The sequence below is a fragment of the Chrysemys picta genome, chromosome 22 (genome assembly GCF_011386835.1).
Source record: "Chrysemys picta bellii isolate R12L10 chromosome 22, ASM1138683v2, whole genome shotgun sequence".
In the NCBI taxonomy this organism is placed as follows: Eukaryota; Metazoa; Chordata; order Testudines; family Emydidae; genus Chrysemys; species Chrysemys picta.
The window spans coordinates 5,747,528-5,768,995 of record NC_088812.1 but is presented as its reverse complement, the minus strand read 5'-3'; the positions used below and the strand labels follow the sequence as shown (position 1 = coordinate 5,768,995).

General features: G+C 55.3%; 1 protein-coding gene across 1 annotated transcript in view; it reads right to left on the bottom strand.

Annotated features, from left to right (window-relative positions):
- The window catches only part of LOC101932503 (adhesion G protein-coupled receptor E2-like), a 62,379-nt gene that overhangs the window by 5,200 nt on the left and 35,711 nt on the right, over window positions 1-21,468 (bottom strand). The window contains exons 11-25 of the mRNA XM_065576465.1: window positions 21,208-21,363; window positions 19,623-19,778; window positions 18,650-18,805; window positions 17,716-17,871; window positions 15,916-16,071; window positions 14,092-14,247; window positions 13,168-13,323; window positions 12,233-12,388; window positions 11,310-11,465; window positions 10,642-10,773; window positions 8,652-8,719; window positions 6,009-6,113; window positions 5,104-5,281; window positions 4,464-4,583; window positions 3,558-3,760 (exon numbers count right to left, since the gene is read on the bottom strand). Of these exons, the coding sequence (XP_065432537.1) occupies window positions 3,558-3,760; window positions 4,464-4,583; window positions 5,104-5,281; window positions 6,009-6,113; window positions 8,652-8,719; window positions 10,642-10,773; window positions 11,310-11,465; window positions 12,233-12,388; window positions 13,168-13,323; window positions 14,092-14,247; window positions 15,916-16,071; window positions 17,716-17,871; window positions 18,650-18,805; window positions 19,623-19,778; window positions 21,208-21,363 (2,210 nt within the window). The remainder of the gene's footprint in view (window positions 1-3,557; window positions 3,761-4,463; window positions 4,584-5,103; window positions 5,282-6,008; window positions 6,114-8,651; window positions 8,720-10,641; window positions 10,774-11,309; window positions 11,466-12,232; window positions 12,389-13,167; window positions 13,324-14,091; window positions 14,248-15,915; window positions 16,072-17,715; window positions 17,872-18,649; window positions 18,806-19,622; window positions 19,779-21,207; window positions 21,364-21,468) is intronic.

The window sequence follows — 21,468 nt, the reverse complement described above, 5'->3', positions numbered from 1 at the left end:
TGAGCAGTTCTGACTGCATCCAGCAGAGGGCAGTGCTGTGTGCACATATCCACGTATGCACCCTAACCACTTCATTACCGTATCAAAGTGGTTCATTACCGTATCCCCATATTGACTGGATACATATCACCTCTGGAAGGGATGCTGAGATAGGGTTTCTTGACACCTTAAATGACTGCTTCTTGGAGCAGCTGCTCCTGAAACCCACAAGACGAGAGGCAATTCTTGATTTAGTTCTAAGTGGAGCACAGGATCAGGTCCAAGAGGTGAATATAACTGGACCGCTTGGTAATAGTGACCATAATATAATTAAATGTAACATCCCTGTGGTGGGGAAAACTCCACAGCAGCCCGACACCGAAGGATTTAATTTCAGAAAGGGGAATTACACAAAAATGAGGAGGTTAGTGAAACAGGAATTAAAAGGTACAGCACCAAAAGTAAAATCCCTGCTAGCTGCATGGAAACGTTTTAAAGACACCATAATAGAGGCTCAACTTAAATGTATGCCCCAATTTAGAAAACATAGTAAGAGAACCAAAAAAGAACCACCGTGGTTAAACAACAAAGTAAAAGAAGGAGTGAGAGGCAAAAAGGCATCCTTTAAATAGTGGAAGATAAATCCTTATGAGGAAAATAGAAAAGAGCATAAACTCTGGCAAACGAAGAGTAAAAATATAATGAGAAAGACCAAAGAGGAATTTGACAAACAGCTAGCCAAAGGCTCCAAAATTAAGAGCAAAATACATCAGAAGCAGAAAGCCTGCTAAACAACCAGTGGGGCCACTGGACGATCGAGATGCTAAAGAAGCACTCAAAGACAATGAGGCCATTGCGGAGAAACTAAATGAACTCTTTGAATCAGTCTTCACTGATGAGGATGTGAGGGAGATTCCCAAACCTGAGCCATTCTTTTGGGGTGACAGATCTGTGTCATTAGAGGAGGTTTTGGAACAAATTGATAAACTAAACAGTAATAAGTCTCCGGGGACCTGATGGGATTCACCCAAGAGTTCTGAAGGAACTCAACTGTAAAATTGCAGGACTACTAACTGTCCTCTGTAACCTATCAATTAAATCAGCTTCTGTACCAAATAACTGGAGGATAGCTAATGTGGTGCCAATTTTTAAAAAGGGCTCCAGAGGTGACCCTGGCAACTACAGGCCAGTAAGCATCACTTCAGTACTGGGCAAATTGGTTGAAACCATTGTAAAGAACAAAATTGTCATACACATAGAGGAACATAATTTGTTGGGAAATAATCAACATGGGTTTTCAAAAAGGGAAATCATGCCTCACAAATCTACTAGAATTCTTTGAGGGGGGAAACAAGCATGCAGACAAAGGAGATCCAGTGGATCTAGTGTATTTAGATTTTCAGAAAGCCTCTGATAAGGTCCCTCACCAAAAGCTCTTAAGCAAAATAAGCAGTCATGGGATAAGAGGGAAGGTTCTCTCATGGATTGGTAACTGGTTAAAAGATAGGAAACAAAGAGTAGGAATAAATGGTCAGTTTTCAGAATGGAGAGAGGTAAATAGTGGTGTCCACCAGGGATCTGTACTGGGCCCAGTCCTATTTAACGTATTCATAAATGATCTGGAAAAAGGGGTAAACAGTGAGGTGGCAAAATTTGCAGATGATACAAAACTACTCAAGATAGTTAAGTCCCAGGCAGACTGTGAAGAGCTACCAAAGGATCTCATGAAACTGAGTGACTGGGCAACAAAATGGCAGATGAAATTTAATGTTGATAAATGCAAAGTAATGCACATTGGAAAACAGAATCCTAACTATACATATACAATGATGGGGTCTAAATTAGCTGTTACCACTCAAGAAAGAGATCTTGGAATCATTGTAGATCGCTCTCTGAAATCATCCACTCAATGTGCAGCAGCAGTCAAAAAAGCGAAGAGAATGTTGGGAATCATCAAGAAAGGGATAGATAAAAAAGACAGAAAATATCCTATTGCCTCTGTATAAATCCATGGTGCGCCCACATCTTGAAGAGTGCGTGCAGATGTGGTCACCCCATCTCAGAAAAGATATACGGTAATTGGAAAAGGTTCAGAAAAGGGCAAGAAAAATGATTAGGGGTATAGAACGGCTTCCGTATGAGGAGAGATTAATAAGACTGGGACTTTTCAGCTTGGAAAAGAGGCAACTAAGCAGGGATATGATAGAGGGTGTAGCGGGGTGGACATCCACTCCTGCCTGGAAGGGCCTGAAATAGCCCTTGGAGAAGGCTGGGGCAGGGAAAGTTGGGCTGATTGGGGAAACAGCCTCAGTTGTGGCCCCGCCCCAAACAGACCCAGCTGGCTCTATAAAGGCCAGGGCAGGCAGAAGCTAAGGGCCTGGCTGCAGGGAGCTGAGATAGAGTACCTGGGTGGAGCAGGGCTGGGCAAAGGCTGAGGAGCTGGGGAGCTCCAGCCTGGAAAGCCCCAGGCTGAGGCCTAGCAGAAGGCTAAGAGGTACTGGGGGGTTGCACAGGGCAACCCAGGGGTAGGCCAAGGCAGCAGGTCCAAACCCAACCCTGCCAGTGATGAGTAGGCTGATACTGCAGTCTGCCCCTGGGTGTAGGGCTAGATGAAGACTAGCAGTAGCCTGATACTGAGGCAAGGTGGGGATAGTGGTTGGGGGTTCCCCTGGGAGGGGGAGACCCAGTTAAAGGAGCACTGGGGTCCTGGGAGGGACACGGAGGCCAGTAGCAGTAAGGCGGTCACTGGCCTGCAGGCAGCACTCTGGGCTGGATTGAGCTAATTCCCAGGATAACCAGCAGGAGGCACCGCAAGGGTGAGTCCAACACCTTACAATGTCTATAAAGTCATGAGTGGTATAGTAAAAGTAAACAAGGAAGTGTTATTTACCCCTTCTCATAATACAAGAACACGGGCCACCAAATGAAATTAATAGGTAGCAGGTTTAAAACAAACACAAGAAAGAATTTTTTTTTACGCAAAGCACTGTTAACCTCTGGAACTACTTGCCAGAGGATGTTGCGAAGGCCAAGACTATAACAGGGTTCAAAAGGGAGCCAGATAGGTCCATCAATGGTTATTAGCCAGGATGGGCAGGAATAGTGTCCCTAGTCTCTGTTTGCCAGAAGCTGGGATTGGGTGACAGGGCATGGATCGCTTGATGATAACCTGTCTGTTCATTCCCTTGGGGCACCTGCCATTGGCCACTCTCAGAGGACAGAACACTGGGCTTGATTGATCTTTGGTCTGACCCAGTATGGCCGTTCTTATGGTCTTATGTTTCATGCTGATTCCCTGAACCCAATTATCTATAGAAAGCGGCTTCCCAGATATTCCGGCTCAGTGGAGCTGTTACCCTAGAGCACTTTACACAGCCATGTGTCATGGCACGACCCCCGGTAACCTCCTCCAATAAAACAGCCCCAACGAGTCAGGAATAAGGAGGCCTCCTCTTGTCAGGACCATCAGGAGCCAGAAAGGCAGCACGGTCCAAATGCCCGGCAGGAGATGGTGCCTTCTATATGCGACTCTGATAGCCCAGATACGGAGCAAAGCGAGGGGATCTCCCTCCACGCACCTGTTTATGTTGCAGGGTGAAGTGTGCGGGTTTGGAGAGGTGAATGGGTCTCCCGTCTCCGAGGGCCCCACTCACCACCCTGGAGTTGAGATGACTCTTCTCCAGCTTCCCTCCAGCCGGTAGATTTCCCTCGCTGAGACGTCTCGCACTGATGATGGAGTCCAGGTTGGAGTAGGAAATAAAAGCAGCAGCCCCCAAACCTGCTGGGAGAGGAGATGATCCCTCGTTAGGAGCTGGGGACGCTATGGCAAAGAAGGAGCCGGCCGGGGGCCCATGAGTCACAGTGAGTCTGTGGCAGATCTGGGAATGGAACCCAGGATCCTGGCCACAACTCTTAAGGTTTAACCACTGGACTGTGCTACCTCCTCCCCCGGAACCCCCAGGAACGCGCCCGGCTGGAAACGTCGAGCTGCAGGATGCAGAGATGAAGATTCAGTTTTTCTCAGTGAGACCAGGAGAGGGGCTGGCCAGGGATGAGCTTCCCCTGGTGTTGGAGGATTCGGGGCCCTGAATATGGCAGCTGAGGGTACACGTTACCCTGGTCCCCACATCTCCATTTGGGGGTCTGGCTAGACCAGGCCGTCCCTGCCCTTTCCATTCTCTGGGCCCACTTCATACCAGAGACCCTCTCATGAGCTGACTCCCCTCTGCGCCCAACTCCTCACTGCTCGGGGCTCAAGCTGTGGGACAGGCAGGAACGAAGGTGTCAGCTCCATGGCCACAGCCTGAGAACCACTGGCTCAGCCAGCAAGGAGCCCTCCAGGGCTAGAGACAGAGGCCAGGGCCCGGCCTGGGGATCGACGGGGAGGGAGGGAGGAACAGGGGAACCCAGACTGGGGTTCAGTGCCCAGGAACCGCTCTGTGCAGTGGCTTGGGCTCTGGGTGTCTCCATCCCCAGGATGCTACCTCGTGTGGCTGCCCCGGTGACTGTATCACAGTGCACGTCCATCATCTCATTGTGAGCTTTCAGTGTGAAGACTTCACTGTGCTGGCTGCAGTTCCCTGTGATGAGTCGTGTCTGGACAGCTGTGGGGAGGTGCGGGTGAGGAATGACAGAGCCCCTCACTGTGAAACCCCTTCCCTGGGAATCTGTCCATTCTGGGCTAGATCCACCCCCCTCCCACTCCACTAGGAGCCAGGGGGCTTCAGGGCACTTCGCACTGTGGGAGGGGGAAGTTTGGAGCTCCCCCACCCCGAGTTCCATTGATCAGCCCCCCATATCCCCTCCCCGTTCTGGCTGTGTCTCCCTGGGGATGCTTTGTTCCCAGCAGGGGGAGTCATGGGGTAGGGGGAGGTGTCTGGCTCAGTATCGCAGCCCCTAGTGGTGGAATGCCAAATATTACATGACAGTGCTGTTGTTCCTGGGGGCACTGGCGGGGCTGGGTTATATTTCCTGGTGCAGGGGCAGTGCTGGTCTGTGTCTGTACTGAACACAGGCTCACATCCACAATGGTATATAGGCTCTAACTTCCAGTGGATTTGGGGCACAGTGTGTAACCCCGTATCTCATGGCAGGTGGCCCTGAGAGCCACACGTCCCCCCTCACCCATAGATGGTGTCATCATGTTCTGTGTTGTCTTCTCCGGAGACTGGAGTGCAATAGCCAGCGTGGACAGTTCCATTGTCTCCAGGACTAACGTTACAGCCGTCACAACCTCCCCCTCGCCTCCCTCATCCCAGAGGGAGGTGCTGTTCAGGACAGAGTTGAAAGAGTCACTCGCATTCTGGGGACAGGAAAGGAAAAGCAATGGGAGTGAGAAGTCCGGGGGTTCAGGTGCCACGTCCTGTGTGTTCCCAGCGGGCATTGGGCATCACAGCCTCTCCCAGTTCAGGGGGCTGCACTGCTCTCAGAGGGGGAGCCCATTACAAAGGGGGTCCACTGAGGCTGACTCAGGGCTCCAATGGGACCTTAAGCCACCTGGGGCTGAAACCCTTTGTCCTTCCTTCTTCGCTCCTGCTCCCCCATCCCTCCATTACAGATGCCAGGGAACAACATTGTCACAAGCCCATGGCTTCCTAGGCTGTCTCTATGCTCCATCCGGCAGCTGCTCAGAAATGTTTGGCAGGGCAGGAATACAGCCCAGATCCTGCTGCCTGAAAAACTCAGGTCACTGACAGATGAGCTGAGGAGAATCCCCATTAACTGTTAGCAGTATAGCACCTCTGATGAACAACAACAGTTCTGAACACTAGAGGGCCAATGTGGGTGAACAAACACAAAGGTGCACTAACACCACTACAGGGCATGTGTGCGCAGATACAGACAAACACCACTAGAGGGTGCACCCCCCTCCCCACAGCAGTGGAGGGCACAGATCTTTTCTGAAGAGTATCTACATGTCTCCCTCCCCCCCAGTGAGACTCCTAACCCAGCACAGCACCACACAGGGCTCTGGGGCACACACAGGGGCACTAGTCTGCAGGGCACATTCAAGGGGCGGAAGCTCTCACCTCCAGTGATAACTCCGTACCCTCGTCTCCAAGCACGGACATCAAAATGTTTAAGGTCGAATTAAAGAAAGAGGAAAAACTGCTGCTTTCGCCGCTCCGCTTTCCCTGCAGAGAGACCCAGGGCAGAGGGTGAGTTCTGCAGGTGCTGAAGGGTGACCGACATTGGTATTTGCCTAATGCCTGATCCTGACACCCCTCATTGAGTGAATAAAGCTTTTATATCAGATGTGTCCAGGACATGTACGATGGTGCTGTTGCCACAGCCCGAGGTTCATGTGTCGAAAGGGAACAGTTTCTAGTAACAGCTGGAATAGATCAAGGCTTGGGACTAAACCCCTTTTTGTTCACGTCGGTGCTGGAGGCATTGACAGAAAGCAGCCAGAGAGTGGCCCCTGGCACATGCCCTTTGCAGATGATGTAGTGCTCGTGGGGGAGAGGAAAGAGGAAGTGAAGGAAGATGCAGAGAGTCATGGAGATGCATATTGGAAAGAAACGGCCTGAAAATCAGCAGAAGAAATCAGAGTATATGGTCTGTAGATTCAATGCTCTCCTGCAGGAAGACAATGGGCGTGTAAGTCTGGGACCAGCCTCTAGCAAAGCTACAGAAGTTTTAGAAGGTTCGATATCAATTTGCAAACCCCTAGAAGATAATAAGGTGATTAGTAACAGTCAGCATGGATTTGTCAAGAACAAAACCTGTCAAATCAACCTGATAGCTTTCTTTGGCAGGGTAACAAGCCTTGTGGATAGTGGGGAAGCGGTAGACATGGTATATCTTGACGTTAGTGAGGCTTTTGACACTGTCTCACGTAACCTCATAAAAAAACTAGGGAAATACAACCTGTATGGAGCCACTCTAAGGTGGGTGCATAACTAGTTGGAAAACCGTTCCCAGAGAGTACTTATCAGTGGTTCACAGTCAAGCTGGAAGGGCATATCGAGTGGGGGTCCTGCAGGGATCAGATCTGGGTCTGGGTCTATTCAATATCTTCTTCAATGATTTAGATAATCACATACAGAGGACACTTATAAAGTTTGTGGATGATACCATACTGGGAGGGGCTGCAAGTGCTTTGGAGGATCGGATTAAAATTCAAAATGATCTTGACAAACTGGAGAAATGGTCTGAAGTAAATAGGATGAAATTCAAGAAGGACAAATGCGAAGTTCTCCATTTAGGAAGGAACAATCAGTTGCACACACACAAACTGGGAAATGAATGTCTAGGAAGGAGTATTGCAGAAAAGGATCTGGGGGGTCATAATGGACCACAAGCTAAATATGAGTCAACAGTGTAAAGCTGTTGAAAAAAAAGCAAATCTCATTCTGGGATGTATTAGCAGGAGTGTTGTAAGCAAGACACGAGAAGTAATTCTATCACTCTATTCTGCTCTGATTAGGCCTCAACTGGAGTATTGTGTCCAGTTCTGGCACCACATTTCAGGGAGGATGTGGACAAGTTGCTGAAAGTCCAGAGAAGAGCAACAAAAATGATTAACTGTCTAGAAAACATGACCTATGAGAGAAGAATTGAAAAAAATGGGTTTGTTTAGTCTGGAGAAAAGAAGATTGAGAAGGGACATGATAACCGTTTTCAAATAGAGGAAGGAGGAGGGAGAAGAATTGTTCTCCTTAACCTCTGATGATAGGACAAGAAGCAATGGGCTTAATTTGCAGCAAGGGCAGTTTAAATTGAACATTAGGAAAAGTTTCCTGTCAGGATAATTAAGAACTGGAATAAATTGCCTAGGGCGGTTGTGGAATCTCCATCATTGGAGATTTTTAAGAGCAGGTTGGACAAAGACCTGTCAGGGATGGTCTAGATAATACTTATTCCTGCCATCACTGCAGGGAACTGGACTAGATGGCCTCTCAAGGTCCCTTCCATTCCTACAATTCCATGATAGTACAGGAAAACGATGAACTCAACCAAAAACTTATAAGCAGACTGGGAAAGTCATGGAGTGAAGGGAGAGAAGCAAGGGAGTGCTCTGCCATAGGAGAACACCTGTCAAACAGAAAAGTAAGATCTAGAAGATGGTGATCAGGCCTGCACTTTTGTATGGCTCTGAAAGCTGGGGACTGGAGAAGAGCCAGGAGCTATTCATGAAGACAGAGGAAGTGAAAATGTTAAGATGGATGATTGGAGTTACAATGACGGACCATGTTCAAAATGAGGGAATTAGGGGAAGAGTGAAAGTAGGACCAATGATAGAAAAGCTGAGGGAACCAGGCTCAGATGGCATGGGCCTGTGACAAGAAGGTCAGAAGAACAAACAGGAAACAAGGTACTATATTTAGATGCAGAAGATAAGAGAATTGGGAGACCCCAAACTAGATGGGTGGCTGTCATACAAAAGGATTTGATGAGCTGTGGAGTTTCCAAGGAACTGCTTCAAGAGAAACTGGAATGGAGAAGAACTTGAACAGCTGATCACATGTAGTTGGGACCAGCCTAGAAAGATGAGGAGGATCGAGTCCCAGTGATGAAAGGAAGAAACACAGTATTGCCCTGATCTTGTATAGGGTTTACATGGGTCACCGTAATACCAACAGCAAAGTTTTTTGTCTGGGAATTTCCATATTGGTGGTGCAAAACACAGGGCAAAAACCCCAACAAATGAATGATGGGTTCAAACATACCGGCAGAGAGAAGTTCTTGAACGTCTCTTTGATTCCCTCGAACTGAGCGCTGGAGTTAAAGCTTGGGACTTGGAGCGATGGGAAGAGAGGAACAGACGTTAGAGCTTTCATATCAGATCTTCATATCAACTCACTCCTCCCTGGGGGGAAATCCCCTTCTCTTCCCAGCCCTGATGGCTGCTTTCTGTCCACGTGCCAGTCCTGCGCTGCCAATAGTTTAACATGCGGCTGCTACAAACTCCCTCCCTTCCTCCCCGTCTCACTCTGTCTCTCTCTCTCCCCTCCATTTATACTCCGCTTTGCCTCTCCCTCCTTCTCCTGTGGTTTAGTTCTGGACTCAGCTCCCAGGGGAAGGGATTTGGCCGGCTGGGCAGGCAGACTTGTAACTTCCGTCGTTGTTGCACTGGGCTCTCTCTGTCCGCCACCCCCCAACTCCATACCTGAAGCAGAAGGCCTGGAAGGGGGGTGAAGAACCCCTCAGGCTGCAGGAGGAGCTGAAGTGCCCGGGGGCGGGTTTAGAGGCAGATGTGTGGCCTGCAGGGAGCAGAACTGATTGCTGGGCTGGGTGGGGGGACAGAATGAATTAACCAGACTGTGGGGGAGTTGGTAGAGAAGCTGGAGGCTCCACGTCATCAGGAACCAGAGAGCTCCTGCCGTGTGGACAGAACCACTGTATCCTACCCAGGGAAAAGGGGCAGTGCGGGAACGGCCACCAGCACATGGGGGGTGGTGGCTTCATACCTCAAAATACAGACCCGACACCATGAGATCATCTTTTTCAAAGGAAAAAATCCCGCAGTTTTGGGGCCAAACAACTGATTTTGGGGGTCTGACTTGTGATCTCTGTACTCCTGTGGTTGGTGACTCTGAGATTCCCACCCAGAGGGCTTGGCCAGCGTCCTCTCTGCTCCCTGCCAGCCAGCCCCTGCCTCTACAGACCCTCCCACAGTCCGTGAGCAGGAGCTGGGCCCGCTCTGAGTTCACATTGGAGGAGAGGGGAGCCACCAAAGCCAACGGGCCTGGCCTGACGGTCACAGGTTCTGGGCACTGAAATCACTGGGGGCTGGGTACGTCCAGCACATCTGGTAGCCAGGAGGGGATCCCACTTGAGAGGAAACTTTTTTGCTGGCTTAAGTTCACACACAAGGGCCCCCCACAGCCTAGGCCCCCTCCTGGTGGGTCCAGATTCTGCTCTCCCATTGGGGTAAATCTGGAGATACTCTGGAACTGTGGCCAATGGGAGCTGTGGAGGCGGCGCCTGCAGGTGGTGGCAGTGCGCGGAGCCCCCAGCCCCACCCCCCATTAGCCGCAAGGACCTGCCGGCTACTTTCGGGAGCAGCGCGGGGCCAGGGTAGGCAGAGAGCCTGCCTTAGCCCTGTTTCCCTGCTGACTGGGAGCCGCCCGAGGGAAGAGCCACCCAGCTGGAGCCTGCACCGTTTACCCCCTCCCGCACCCCAACCCCTTTCCCCAGCCCTGAGCCCACTCCCTCACCCAAACTCCCTCCCAGAGCCTGCACCCCTCAGCCCCACCTTCACCCGACCCCTTCCCCAGGCTCAGCCTGGAGCCTGAACCCCCTCCCACACCCCAAACCCCTAGCACAGCTTGGTGAAAGTGAGCGAGGGGGGGAGAGATCGAGCGGCGGAGGGAGAGGGTTGGAGTGGGCAGGGGGGGCCTCAGAGAAGGGGCAGGGAAGGGTGTTTGGGATTGTGTGATTGGACAGTTGGCAACCCTAGGGAAGAGATGCCCGGCCCCTGGTGGCGCTGCTCACCCACTCCCCGGCCTGGCTCTGGCATGGATCAGTCTCACCCCGGCCTGCTCCTGAGACAACCGGAAACACCTCAGTGGACGGACAGGCTGGGCTAGGGAAAGGTGAGTGCCCCAGACCAGTTCCCAGCTCGCTGCCCCCTCAGGCAAGACCTCCGCCTGTGTAGCCCCAGATCCTGCTCAGCCCCCCAGGTGCCCCCTCCATGTCCACAACAGCAGGACCCACCTTTGCACACAGTCGTGTTCACATTGGAAGGGACGTAGCCGGCCCGGCACTCACACCGGTAGCTCCCGTTGGTGTTGATACACGTGGCCCTGGGGCCGCAGATATCTGGGGATTTGCGGCACTCGTCCATGTCTGAGAGGGGAAAGCGGGGTTGTGTGTCACACACAGCATGGCTGCGGGTGCATGACATGGAGACCCCGATTTTAGGGGGCTTGGTCTGTCGGTCAGTCTGTCTGCTCCATCTAACCCCTCCCCCATTCAATTCTGCTTTGTTCCCTGCTATTTGGTGGTGATCCTTCCTGAGGAAGTAGGGGCAGGGCCACAGAAGAAAGCTAAGTTCTCCCTGATATTTATCCATAACGCTTTTGCTTCTCACACAAATCCTTGTGGCTAAAATCCCCTTCACCTGGACATCAGCAAACAAGTCAATCAGCGGGAGAGTCAATAGTGCTCACGGATCCTTCCCTTGGGCCGTGCTCCAGCAGCTCTGTCTCAGACTCCCCTTCTCTTGACAGCGTTTTGCTATTTCCCGCTACGCCTCTTCTCCTCAGTCATTATTTGCATTAAGGCGGCACCCACAGTGCCGCACACACACTGCCATAAAGAGCTTCTAGTCTAAATGGACAAGGGGGGGGGGTCTCAGCAGGTAGGGGACAGGAAGAGCTCACCCTGGCAGGTCTTCTCACTCGCGTGTGTGAAGTTGGCTTTCCCAGAGCTGGGCTCGTAGCCATCAATGCAGGTGCAGGAGTAACTCCCAGCCACGTTGGCGCAGTTTGCGTGGGGTCCGCAGTCTGCTGGGCTCGGGCCCTGACACTCGTCAATATCTGCAACACAAGAGGGGATGTTCTGGACAGTCCTGACAGGGAGACGTTCCTGTATCACCCACCTGTACTGAGCTGGGTGATGGGACCCATACGACCGGGCCCCTAACAGCTTAACAATCACAGGCCTGACTCTCAGCTACGCTCAGGCGGCACTAGGCTGCTCTGGCATCAGAACGGCCACTCGACAATCCCCCACCCTGCAAAAGGGGCCACCCCAGCTGGTGTGGAGCTGCTGTAGGGGTCCTGTCCCCATTATGCTCCTAGCGCCTGATGTACGGGCCGAGGACGGGGTGCCCAGCACTGCAGCTATTCCCTTCCTGCCAGGGCCCATGGGGGAGGATTGGTGCCGGGCTGGAGCGTGCTGTGATATTCTCTCCTCAAAACGGCCCATAGGGGGCAGAGCGCACTGTGCTATTTCCATGGCAAATACATGAAGCCCCTTCCCAGGCTCAGGGGGACACTAGCAGCCCAGAATTTGCCTGCTGGGGCCAGGCAGGGTCCCCTCCCCTCTCCCCAGTGCATCACTGCAGCACAAGGAGTTTGCTCCGTGGGTTTGTTTATTCCCCATCCAAGCGCCAGGCACAGGGGTGAGCCCAGCCAGATGTTCTGCGGGAGAAGACGAGGGTCACGTCTCATCACAGCTTCGCTGACGGCCTCGGGCCACCGCCAAACCCGGCAGCAGCCTCGGTGCAGTGCCAGGCCTGGAACGAGCATTTGTGTGTGCGAGGGGGGGGGTCTCAGGAGGTGGGGGTAAGGGGAGAGCTCACCCTGGCAGGTGTTCTCACTCGCGTGAGTGAAGTTGGTTTTCCCAGTGCTGGACTCGTAGCCATCAATGCAGCTGCAGGAATAATTCCCAGGCACATTGGTGCACTTTGCGTGGGGTCCACAGTCTGCCAGGCTTGCGCGCTGACACTCGTCAATATCTGTAGCACAAGAGGGGATGTTCTATACAGTCCTGCCAGGGAGACGTTCTCCGTATCACATGCCCCAGCCCCCGCACTGAGTTGAGTGATGGGACCGAGGAGACTGGGCCCCTGGCAGCTTAACAATTACAAAACTAATTCTCAGCTTAACTCAGGCAGCACTAGGCTTTTCTGGCAGGAGAATGGCCACTGGAGAAACCCCGACCATGCAAAAGGGGCCACCGCAGTTGGTGTGGAGCTGCTATAGGTGTCCTGCACCCACCCTACTCCCAGCCCCTGATGTAGGGGCTGAGGTCGGGGTGCCCAGCACTGCAGCTATTCCCTGCCCCTCAGGACCCATGGGGGAGGATCGGGGTGTGGCTGGGGCACACTGTGCTGTGGCTATTCTCTCCTCCCCAGGGCCCATAGGGGGCAGAGCGCACTGTGCTATTTCCATGGCTCAGACACAAGGCCCCTTCCCAGGCTCAGAGGGACACTAAAAGCCCAGATGCTGCATGCTGGGGCCAGCGAGGGGCTACTCCCTTCTCCCCAGCGCATCACTGCAGTCCAAGGAGTTTACTCTGTGGGTCTGTTTATTCCCCATCCAAGTGCCAGACACAGGGGTGAGCCCGGCCCCATACTCTGCAGGAGCAGGCGAGGGTCACGTCTCATCACAGCCTCGCTGACGGACTCGGGCCACTGCCAAAGACACAAGCAGCCCCGGTGCAGCACCAGGCCTGGAACGAGCATTTGTGTGTGCGAGGGGGGGTCTCAGCAGGTGGAACCAGAGGAGAGCTCACCCTGGCAGGTGTTCTCACTCGCGTGCGTGAAATTGGCTTTCCCAGAGCTGGGCTCATAGCCATCGATGCAGGTGCAGGAGTAATTCCCAGGCACATTGGTGCACTTTGCATGGGGTCCGCAGTCTGCCGGATTCGGGCCCTGACACTCGTCAATATCTGCAACACAAGAGGGGACGCTCTGTACAGTCCTGGCAGGGAGATGTTCCTGTATCACCCACCTGTACTGAGCTGGGTGATGGGACCCAGGTGACTGGGCCCCTAGCTGCGTAACAATCACAGGCCTGATTGTTACACTCAGGTGGCACTAGGCTGCTCTGGCTGCGGAACGGCCACTTGAGAACCCCCCACCCTGCAAAAGGGGCCACCCCAGCTGGTGTAGAACTGCTGTAGGGGTCCTTCACCCATCCTGCTCCTAGCCCCTGATGTAGGGCCGAGGCCGGGATGCCCAGTACTTCAGCTATTCCCTGTCCCCTCAGGACCCATGGGGGAAGATCGGGGGCATGGCTGGGGCGCACTGTGCTGTGGCTATTCTTGCCTCACCAGGGTCAATAGGAGCAGAGCACACTGTGCTATTTCCATGCTTCATACACGAGGCCCCTTCCCAGGTTCAGGGGACACTAGCAGCCCAGATCCTGTGTTCTGGGGCCAGCGAGGATCCCTGCCCATCTGCCCAGCGCATCACTTGCAGCACAAGGAGTTTGCTGCATGCGTCTGTTTATTGCCCATATAAGCGCCGGGCACAGGGGTGAGCCCGGCCCCATGCTCTGCGGGAGCAGGGTAGGTTCACATCTCATCACAGCCTCGCTGGCGGCCTCAGGCCACTGCCAAAGCCGGCAGCAGCCCTGGTGCGGTGCCAGGCCTGGAACGAGCATTTGTGTGTGTGTGGTGGGGGGTCTCAGCAGGTGGGGTCAGGGGAGAGCTCACCCTGGCAGGTGTTCTCACTCGCGTGCGTGAAGTTGGCTTTCCCGGGGCTGGATTCGTAGCCATTGATGCAGCTGCAGGAGTAACTCCCAGGCACATTGGTGCAGTTTGCGTGGGGTCCGCAGTCTGCCGGGCTCAGGCCCTGACACTCGTCAATATCTGCAACACAAAAGGGGACGCTCTGTACAGTCCTGCCAGAGAGACGTTCCTGTATCAAATGCCCCAGCCCCCGCACTGAGCTGGGTGATGGGACCAAGGAGACTGGGCCCCTGGCAGCTTAACAATTACAAGACTAATTCTCAGCTACGCTCAGGCGGCACTAGGCTGCTCTGGCAGCGGAACGGCCACTGGACAATCCCCCACCATGCAAAAGGGGCCACCCCAGCTGGTATGGAGCTGCTGTAGGGGTCCTGCACCCATGTAGGGGCTGAGGTCGGGGTGCCCAGCACTGCAGCTATTCCCTGCCCCCGAGGACCAAAAGGGGAAACTTTGGGGTGTCATAATGCTGCAATGTACTTCAGCTATTTCCTGCCCAGGACCCAAAGTGGGAAGATTAGGGGTGTGTCTGGGACACACTGTGCTGTGGCTATTCTCTCCTCCCCAGGGCCCAGAGGGGGCAGAGCACACTGTGCTATTTCCATGGCCCAGACACAAGGCCCCATCCCAGGCTCAGGGGGCCACTAGCAGCCCAGATGCTGCATGCTGGGGCCAGCGAGGGTCTCCTCCTCTCTCCCCAGCACATCACTGCAGCCCAAGGAGTTTACTCTGTGGGTCTGTTTATTCCCCATTGTGACAAAGTGGGGGATTTTCTTGTTTTTTTCCTGTTTTCAGTGGGGTTTCAATGGTTTGCATGTGGAGGGGGTGGGACTCAGTTTCCCTGGGTGTTACTGGTTTAACGAGGGGAGGGGAGACGGAGTTTGTTGTTACATAGGTCCGGAGAGGGAACTTGGACCCCAGCCAATGGCCTGGAGGATGGACACCCCAGCTACCGGTGACCTGAGACCCCCGACCCGGAGACCCAGCTCGGGAGTTGCAGCCGGTTCTGGCCAGTGGGCGGACAATGGGCTGCAGAGGGAGGACCCAGTGACCTGACCAGCCGGTTCCAGCCAGAGGACAGAAGCGGGAGAGGAGGCCCCGGTTTACGACCCTGTTTACCTGGAGAGAAGACAATGGACAGAGCCAGGGCCTGGGGCCGGATGCCGAGCTGGGAAGCAGTGGGGCTCGGAGACTGGAGAGGGGGATCAGGCAGAGCCCACCTGGATGCAGGGAGACTGGGATGTGCTGGGCTGAGGGAGGCCAGGCCTGAGGCCCTGAGAGTTTCCTGTGCTGTGTTCAACTCTCAATAAACCCTCCTCTTTTACGCCGGCTGGGAGTCACTCTGGTCTACACAACAGGGTTGCATCAACCCCTTCGGTTGGTCTGGGGGGTCCAGAGCAAGTGGACGCCCTGAAGGGGCCCATGGCGAGAAACAGGTGTGCTAAGGCTCAGAGAGGTGCGGCTCCAGGAGGTCGTGGGGCTTAACCCCGAGAGAGAGAGTGGACCCCCGAGAAGGGCTGTCACACTGAATGGGGCACCCCTCAGGGACCGCACGGGGCCAAACATGGGCACGGTCTGTGAGTCCATGACACCCATCCAAGTGCCAGACACAGGGGTGAGCCCGGCCCCATGCTCTACAGTACCACGTGAGGGTCACATCTCATCACAGCCTCGCTGATGGCCTCAGGCCACTGCCAAAGCCGGTAGCAGCCCCTGTGCAGCGCCAGGCCTGGAACGAGCATTTCTCTGTGCGGGGGGGTCTCAGCAGGTGGGGCCCAGGGGAGAGCTCACCCTGGCAGGTGTTCTCACTCGTGTGTGTGAATTTGGCTTTCCCAGAGCTGGACTCGTAGCCGTCAATGCAGGTGCAGGAGTAATTCCCAGGCACATTGGTGCAGTTTGCGTGGGGTCCGCAGTCTGCCGGGCTCGGGCCCTGACACTCGTCAATATCTGCAGCACAAGAGGGGATGTTCTGTACAGTCCTGGCAGGGAGACGTTCCTGTATCACCCACTAGGGTTACCATATTTTGTGCCTCCAAATGGAGGACACTCCCCGGGGTCCCGCCCCCGCCCCCCAGCCCAGCCCCGCCCCCAGCCCAGCCCCGCCCCAACTCCGCCCCCTCCCAAAGTCTCTGCCCCCTCCCCTGCTTCCAGCGAACATTTAATTCGCGGGAAGCCTGAAGCAGGTAAGGGGGGCGGCGGGGGGGGAGGAGGAGGCGCGGCCCAGGCTGGCCCCCCGGCGGCTCCAGCCTGGTTCGGCTCGGGCCCTGGGGTGCCGGCCCCGACCGACCACCCCCGGTGGCCCGGCGCACCCCCCGGCTCCCAGCCCTGCGACCCCGTGGGCCCGGCTCCCGGCTCCCCGACCCCGGCCCGGCTCCCAGCCCCGCGGGCCCGGCTCCCCGACCCCGGCCCGGCTCCCAGCTCCCCGACCCCGGCCCGGCCCCGCGGGCCCGGCTCCCGGCTCCCGGCTCCCCGGCCCGGCTCCCGGCTCCCCGGCCCGGCTCCCGGCCCCGCGGGCTCGGCCCCCCGGCTCCACGGGCCCGGCCCCCCGGCTCCGCGCCCAGCCCGGCCCGGCACTGCGACCCTGGCCCAGCCTGGCCCCCGGCCCGGCACCGAGCACCCGGCCCGGCTCCCGGCCCGGCACCATGCGCCCGGCCCGGCTCCCGGCCCGGCACCATGCGCCCGGCCCGGCACCATGCCCCCGGCCCCGCGACCCCGGCCCCGCACCGGCCCCGGCCCCAGACAAAGAGGCCCCGGCCGAGCCTCCCAATTTTCCCGGACATGCCCGGCTTTTGGGGATTTCCCCCCGGATGGGGATTTGAGCCCCCAAAAGCCGGACATGTCCGGGAAAATCCGGACATATGGTAACCCTATCACCCACCTGTACTGAGCTGGGAGATGGGACCCAGGTGACCGGGCCCCTGGCAGCTTAACAATCACAGGCCTGATTCCCAGCTACGCTCAGGCGACACTAGGCTGCTCTGGCAGCGGAACGGCCACTCGAGAATCCCCCACCCTGCAAAAGGGGCCACCCCAGCTGGTGTGGAGCTGCTGTCGGTGTCCTTTCCTGATCCTGCTCTTAGCCACTCATGTAGGGGCCGAGGCCGGGGCCGGGGTGCCCAGCACTGCTGCTATTCCCTGCCCCCCAGGACCAAGGGGATTGGATTCGTGGTGTGGTTGGGGCACACGGTGCTGTGGCTATTCTCTCCTCACCTGCGCCCATAGGGGCAGAGCACACTGTGCTATTTCCATGGTTCATACACGAGGCCCCTTGCAAGGCTCAGAGGGACATTAGTAGTGGAGATGCTGCGTGCTGGAGCCAGCGAGGGTCCCCTCCCCTCTCCCCAGCGCATCACTGCAGCACAAGGAATTTGCTCCGTGGGTCTGTTTATTCCCCATCGAAGTGCCGGACACAGGGGTGAGTCCGGCCCCATGCTCTGTGGGAGCAGGCGAGGGTCACGTCTCATCACAGCCTCGCTGAAGGCCCCGGGCCACTGCCAAAACCGGTAGCAGCACCGGTGCAGCCCAGGCCTGGAACGAGCATTTGTGGGTGCGAGGGGGGGTCTCAGCAGGTGGGGTGAGGGGAGAGCTCACCCTGGCAGGTGTTCTCACTCGCGTGCCTGAAGTTGGCTTTCCCAGAACTGGGCTCGTAGCCATCACTGCAGGTGCAGTAGTAACTCCCAGCCACATTGATGCAGATTGTGTGGGGTCCGCAGTTTACTCCAGCGAGTCCCAGACACTCGTCAATATCTGCAGCACAAGATGAGATGCTCTGTACAGGCCTGGCAGGGAGACGTTCCCCATATCACCCCCGCTCCAGGCCCCACGCTGAGCAGAGTGATAGGCCCCAGGCAACTGGGCCCCGAGCAGCTTAATAATCACAGGCCCGATTCTCAGCTACACTCAGGCGGCACTAGGCTGCTCTGGCAGCGGAACGGCCACTCGAGAATCCCCCACCCTGCAAAAGGGGCCACCTCAGCTGGAGTGGAGCTGTTATAGGCATCCTGCCCCCACCCGGCTCCTAACTACGGATGTAGGGCCCGAGGCCAGGCTGCCAGCACTGCAGCTATTCCCTGCCCCCCAGGGCCCATGGGGGAGGATCGGGGAGTGTCTGGGGCACACTGTGCTGTGGCTATTCTCTCCTCACCAGGGCCCATAGGGGGCAGAGCGCACTGAGCTATTTCCATGGCCCAGACACGGGGCCCCTTCCCAGGCTCAGGGGCACACTAGCAGCCCAAAAGTTGGATGCTGGGGCCAGCCAAGGTCCCTTCCCCATTCCCCGGCACATGACTTCAGCACAAGGAATTTGCTCCGTGGGTCTGTTTATTCCCCATCCAAGCGTCGGGTACGGGGTGATCCTGGCCCCATGCTCTGCAGGAGCAGGCGAGGGTCACGTCTCATTACAGCTTCACTGATGCCTCAGGCCAATGCCAAAGCCGGGAAAAGCCCCGGTGCAGCGCCACGCGTGGAACGAGCATTTGTGTGTGTGGTGGGGGTCACAAAAGGTGGGGGCCAGGGGAGAGCTCACCCTGGCAGGTGTTCTCACTCGCGTGTGTGAAGTTGGCTTTCCCAGAGCTGGACTTGTAGCCATCGATGCAGGTGCAGGAGTAATTCCCAGGCACATTGGTGCAGTTTGCGTGGGGTCCGCACTCTGCTGGGCTCAGGCCCTGACACTCGTCAATATCTGCAACACAAGAGGGGATGTTCTGTACAGTCCTGGCAGGGAGACGTTCCTGTATCACCCACCTGTACTGAGCTGGGTGATGGAACCCAGGCAACCGGGCCCCTGGGATCTTAGCCATCACAGGCCTGATTCTCAGCTACACTCAGGCAGTACTGGGCTGCTCTGGCAGCAGAACGGCCACATGAGAATCCCCTGCCCTACAAAAGGGCCACCCCAGCTGGTGTGGAGCTGCTGTCGGGGTCTTTCACCTATTATGCTAATAGCCCCTGAGTAGGGCCAAGGCCAGGGTGCCCAGCACTGCAGCTATTCCCTGCCTCCCAGGAGCCATGCGGGAGGAGCAGGGGCGTGGCAAGGGCACACTGTGCTGTGGCTATTCCCCGCTACCAGGATGCAAGGGGAAAATTGGGGGCATGGTTGTGGCTATTCTCAACTCACCAGGACCCATATGGGGCAGAGCGCACTGTGCTATTTCCATGTTTCATATACAAGGCCCCTTCTCAGACTCAGGGGGATACTAGGAGCTCAGATTATACATGCTGGGGTTAGTGAGGGTCCCGTCCCCTCTCCTCAGTTCAGTACTGCAGCACAAGGAGTTCACTCTGTCTGTCTGTTTATAAACCATCTAAGCGCCGGGCACAAGGATGAGCTCGTCCCCATGTTCCACAGGAGCAGGTGAGGGTCACATCTCATCACACCTTCTCTAATGGTCTCAGGCCACTGCCAAAGCCGGAAAAAGTCCCGGTGTAGCACCAGGCCTGAAACGAGCATTTGTGTGTGCGAGGGGGGTCTCAGCATGTGGGGCCAGGGGAGAGCTCACCCTGGCAGGTGTTCTCACTCGCGTGGGTGAAGTTGGCTTTCCCAGATGTGGGCTTGTAGCCATTGATGCAGGTGCAGGAGTAATTCCCAGGCACGTTGGTGCAGTTTGCGTGGGGTCCACAGTCTGCCGGGTTCGGGCCCTGACACTCGTCAATATCTGCAACACAAGAGGGGATGCACTGTACAGTCCTGGCAGGGAGACTTTCTACTTATCACCTTTCCCAGGCCCCGCGTTTAACTTGTCGTTCTTCTCTCGTACATTACAGCTGTAGCCCACGCCAGCTCTGCATTGCGGGCAGAAACATATTGCTTCATTACGGTACAACGTGGCAAAGACATCATTTTTCTCATCGCGCTCAGCCATTACCCGTTCTGACAGGCTGTTTATAATGCTACGTTTACTAGTTTTCGGAGGTTGTCGACTGAGGCTAACTATTTTTGTGGAGTTGTTTCAGATCTAAGACTCTGGCAATTGCTGCTTCATCATTTCGCTAACACTTTGTGACAATTGTGTGTGTGTGTGAAGTATTTGAGTGTATATGTTTCTCATGTGCGAATATGCGTGTGTAGGTGGTTGAAATTTGCCATATTGATATTGCCGGTTGTTGTATGATGGAGTATCCGCCATTCGAATTTTATAAATGTTATTAATAACAAGAATTGGATATTCTAGAGGTAGAATAAAATGTAGTAGATTTTGATATGAAAGAATGAAGGGAGGAAGTATACGTAACTAAAAAGGTGTATTTCCGATTACAATCAACATTGCTTAATTTTAAGGAAATGTCATCTTGATCTCTTAATCAATGTTTATGTCCAACGGTCGTTGAAATTCAAATAGTGACTCATGGTTAGTAAGTGACATGTATTCTCTATCCTTTACTTTTAATAGTGAACAAGAAAAAGAACTGATAGGAAGAAAAATTCATTTTTTTCGTTTTCAGTTGATGCAGCTGGGGAAGGGGAGTGCAAGGTGGAAGTTTTGCCTACGGCACAAAATATCTTTGCACAGGCCCTGGGGCCGCCCCAGGTAGTGTGGAGCTGCTGTAGGGGTCCTGCACCCACCCTGCTCCTAGATATGGATGAAGAGGCCGAGGCTCAGGTGCCCAGCACTGCAGCTATTCCCTGCCCCCCAGGACCCATGGGGGACGATCGGTTCTGTGGCAGGGGCACACTGTGCTGTGGCTGTATTCCCTCCTCACCAGGACCCATAGGGGGCAGAGCGCACTGTGCTATTTCCAAGACCCATACACGAGACCATGTCCCAGGCTCAGGGGGACACTAGCAGCCCAGATGCTGCGTGCTGGGGCCAGAGAAGGTTCCCCTCTCCTCTCCCCAGCATATCACTGCAGCACAAGGAATTTGCTCCGTGGGTCTGTTTATTCCGCACGGAAGCACCGGGAACAGGGGTGAGCCCAGCCCTTGTTCTTCAGGAGCAGGCGAGGATCACCTCACATCACAGCCTCGCTGATGAGAGGTGATCACTGCGAAAGCCGGCAGCAGCCGCAGCGCAATGCCAGGCCTGGAACGAGCATTTGTGTGTGCGAGGGGGGGACTCAGCAGGTGGGGGTCAGGGGAGCGCTCACCCTGGCAGGTGTTCTCACTCGCGTGCGTGAATTTGGCTTTCCCAGAGCTGAGCTCGTAGCCATCAATGCAGGTGCAGTAGTAATTCCCAGGCACGTTGGTGCAGTTTGCGTGGGGTCCGCAGTCTGCCGGGCTCGGGCCCTGACACTCGTCAATATCTGCAACACAAGAGGGGACGCTCTGTACAGTCCTGGCAGGGAGATGTTCCTGTATCACCCACCTGCACTGAGCTGGGTGATGGGACCCAGGCGACCGGGCCCCTG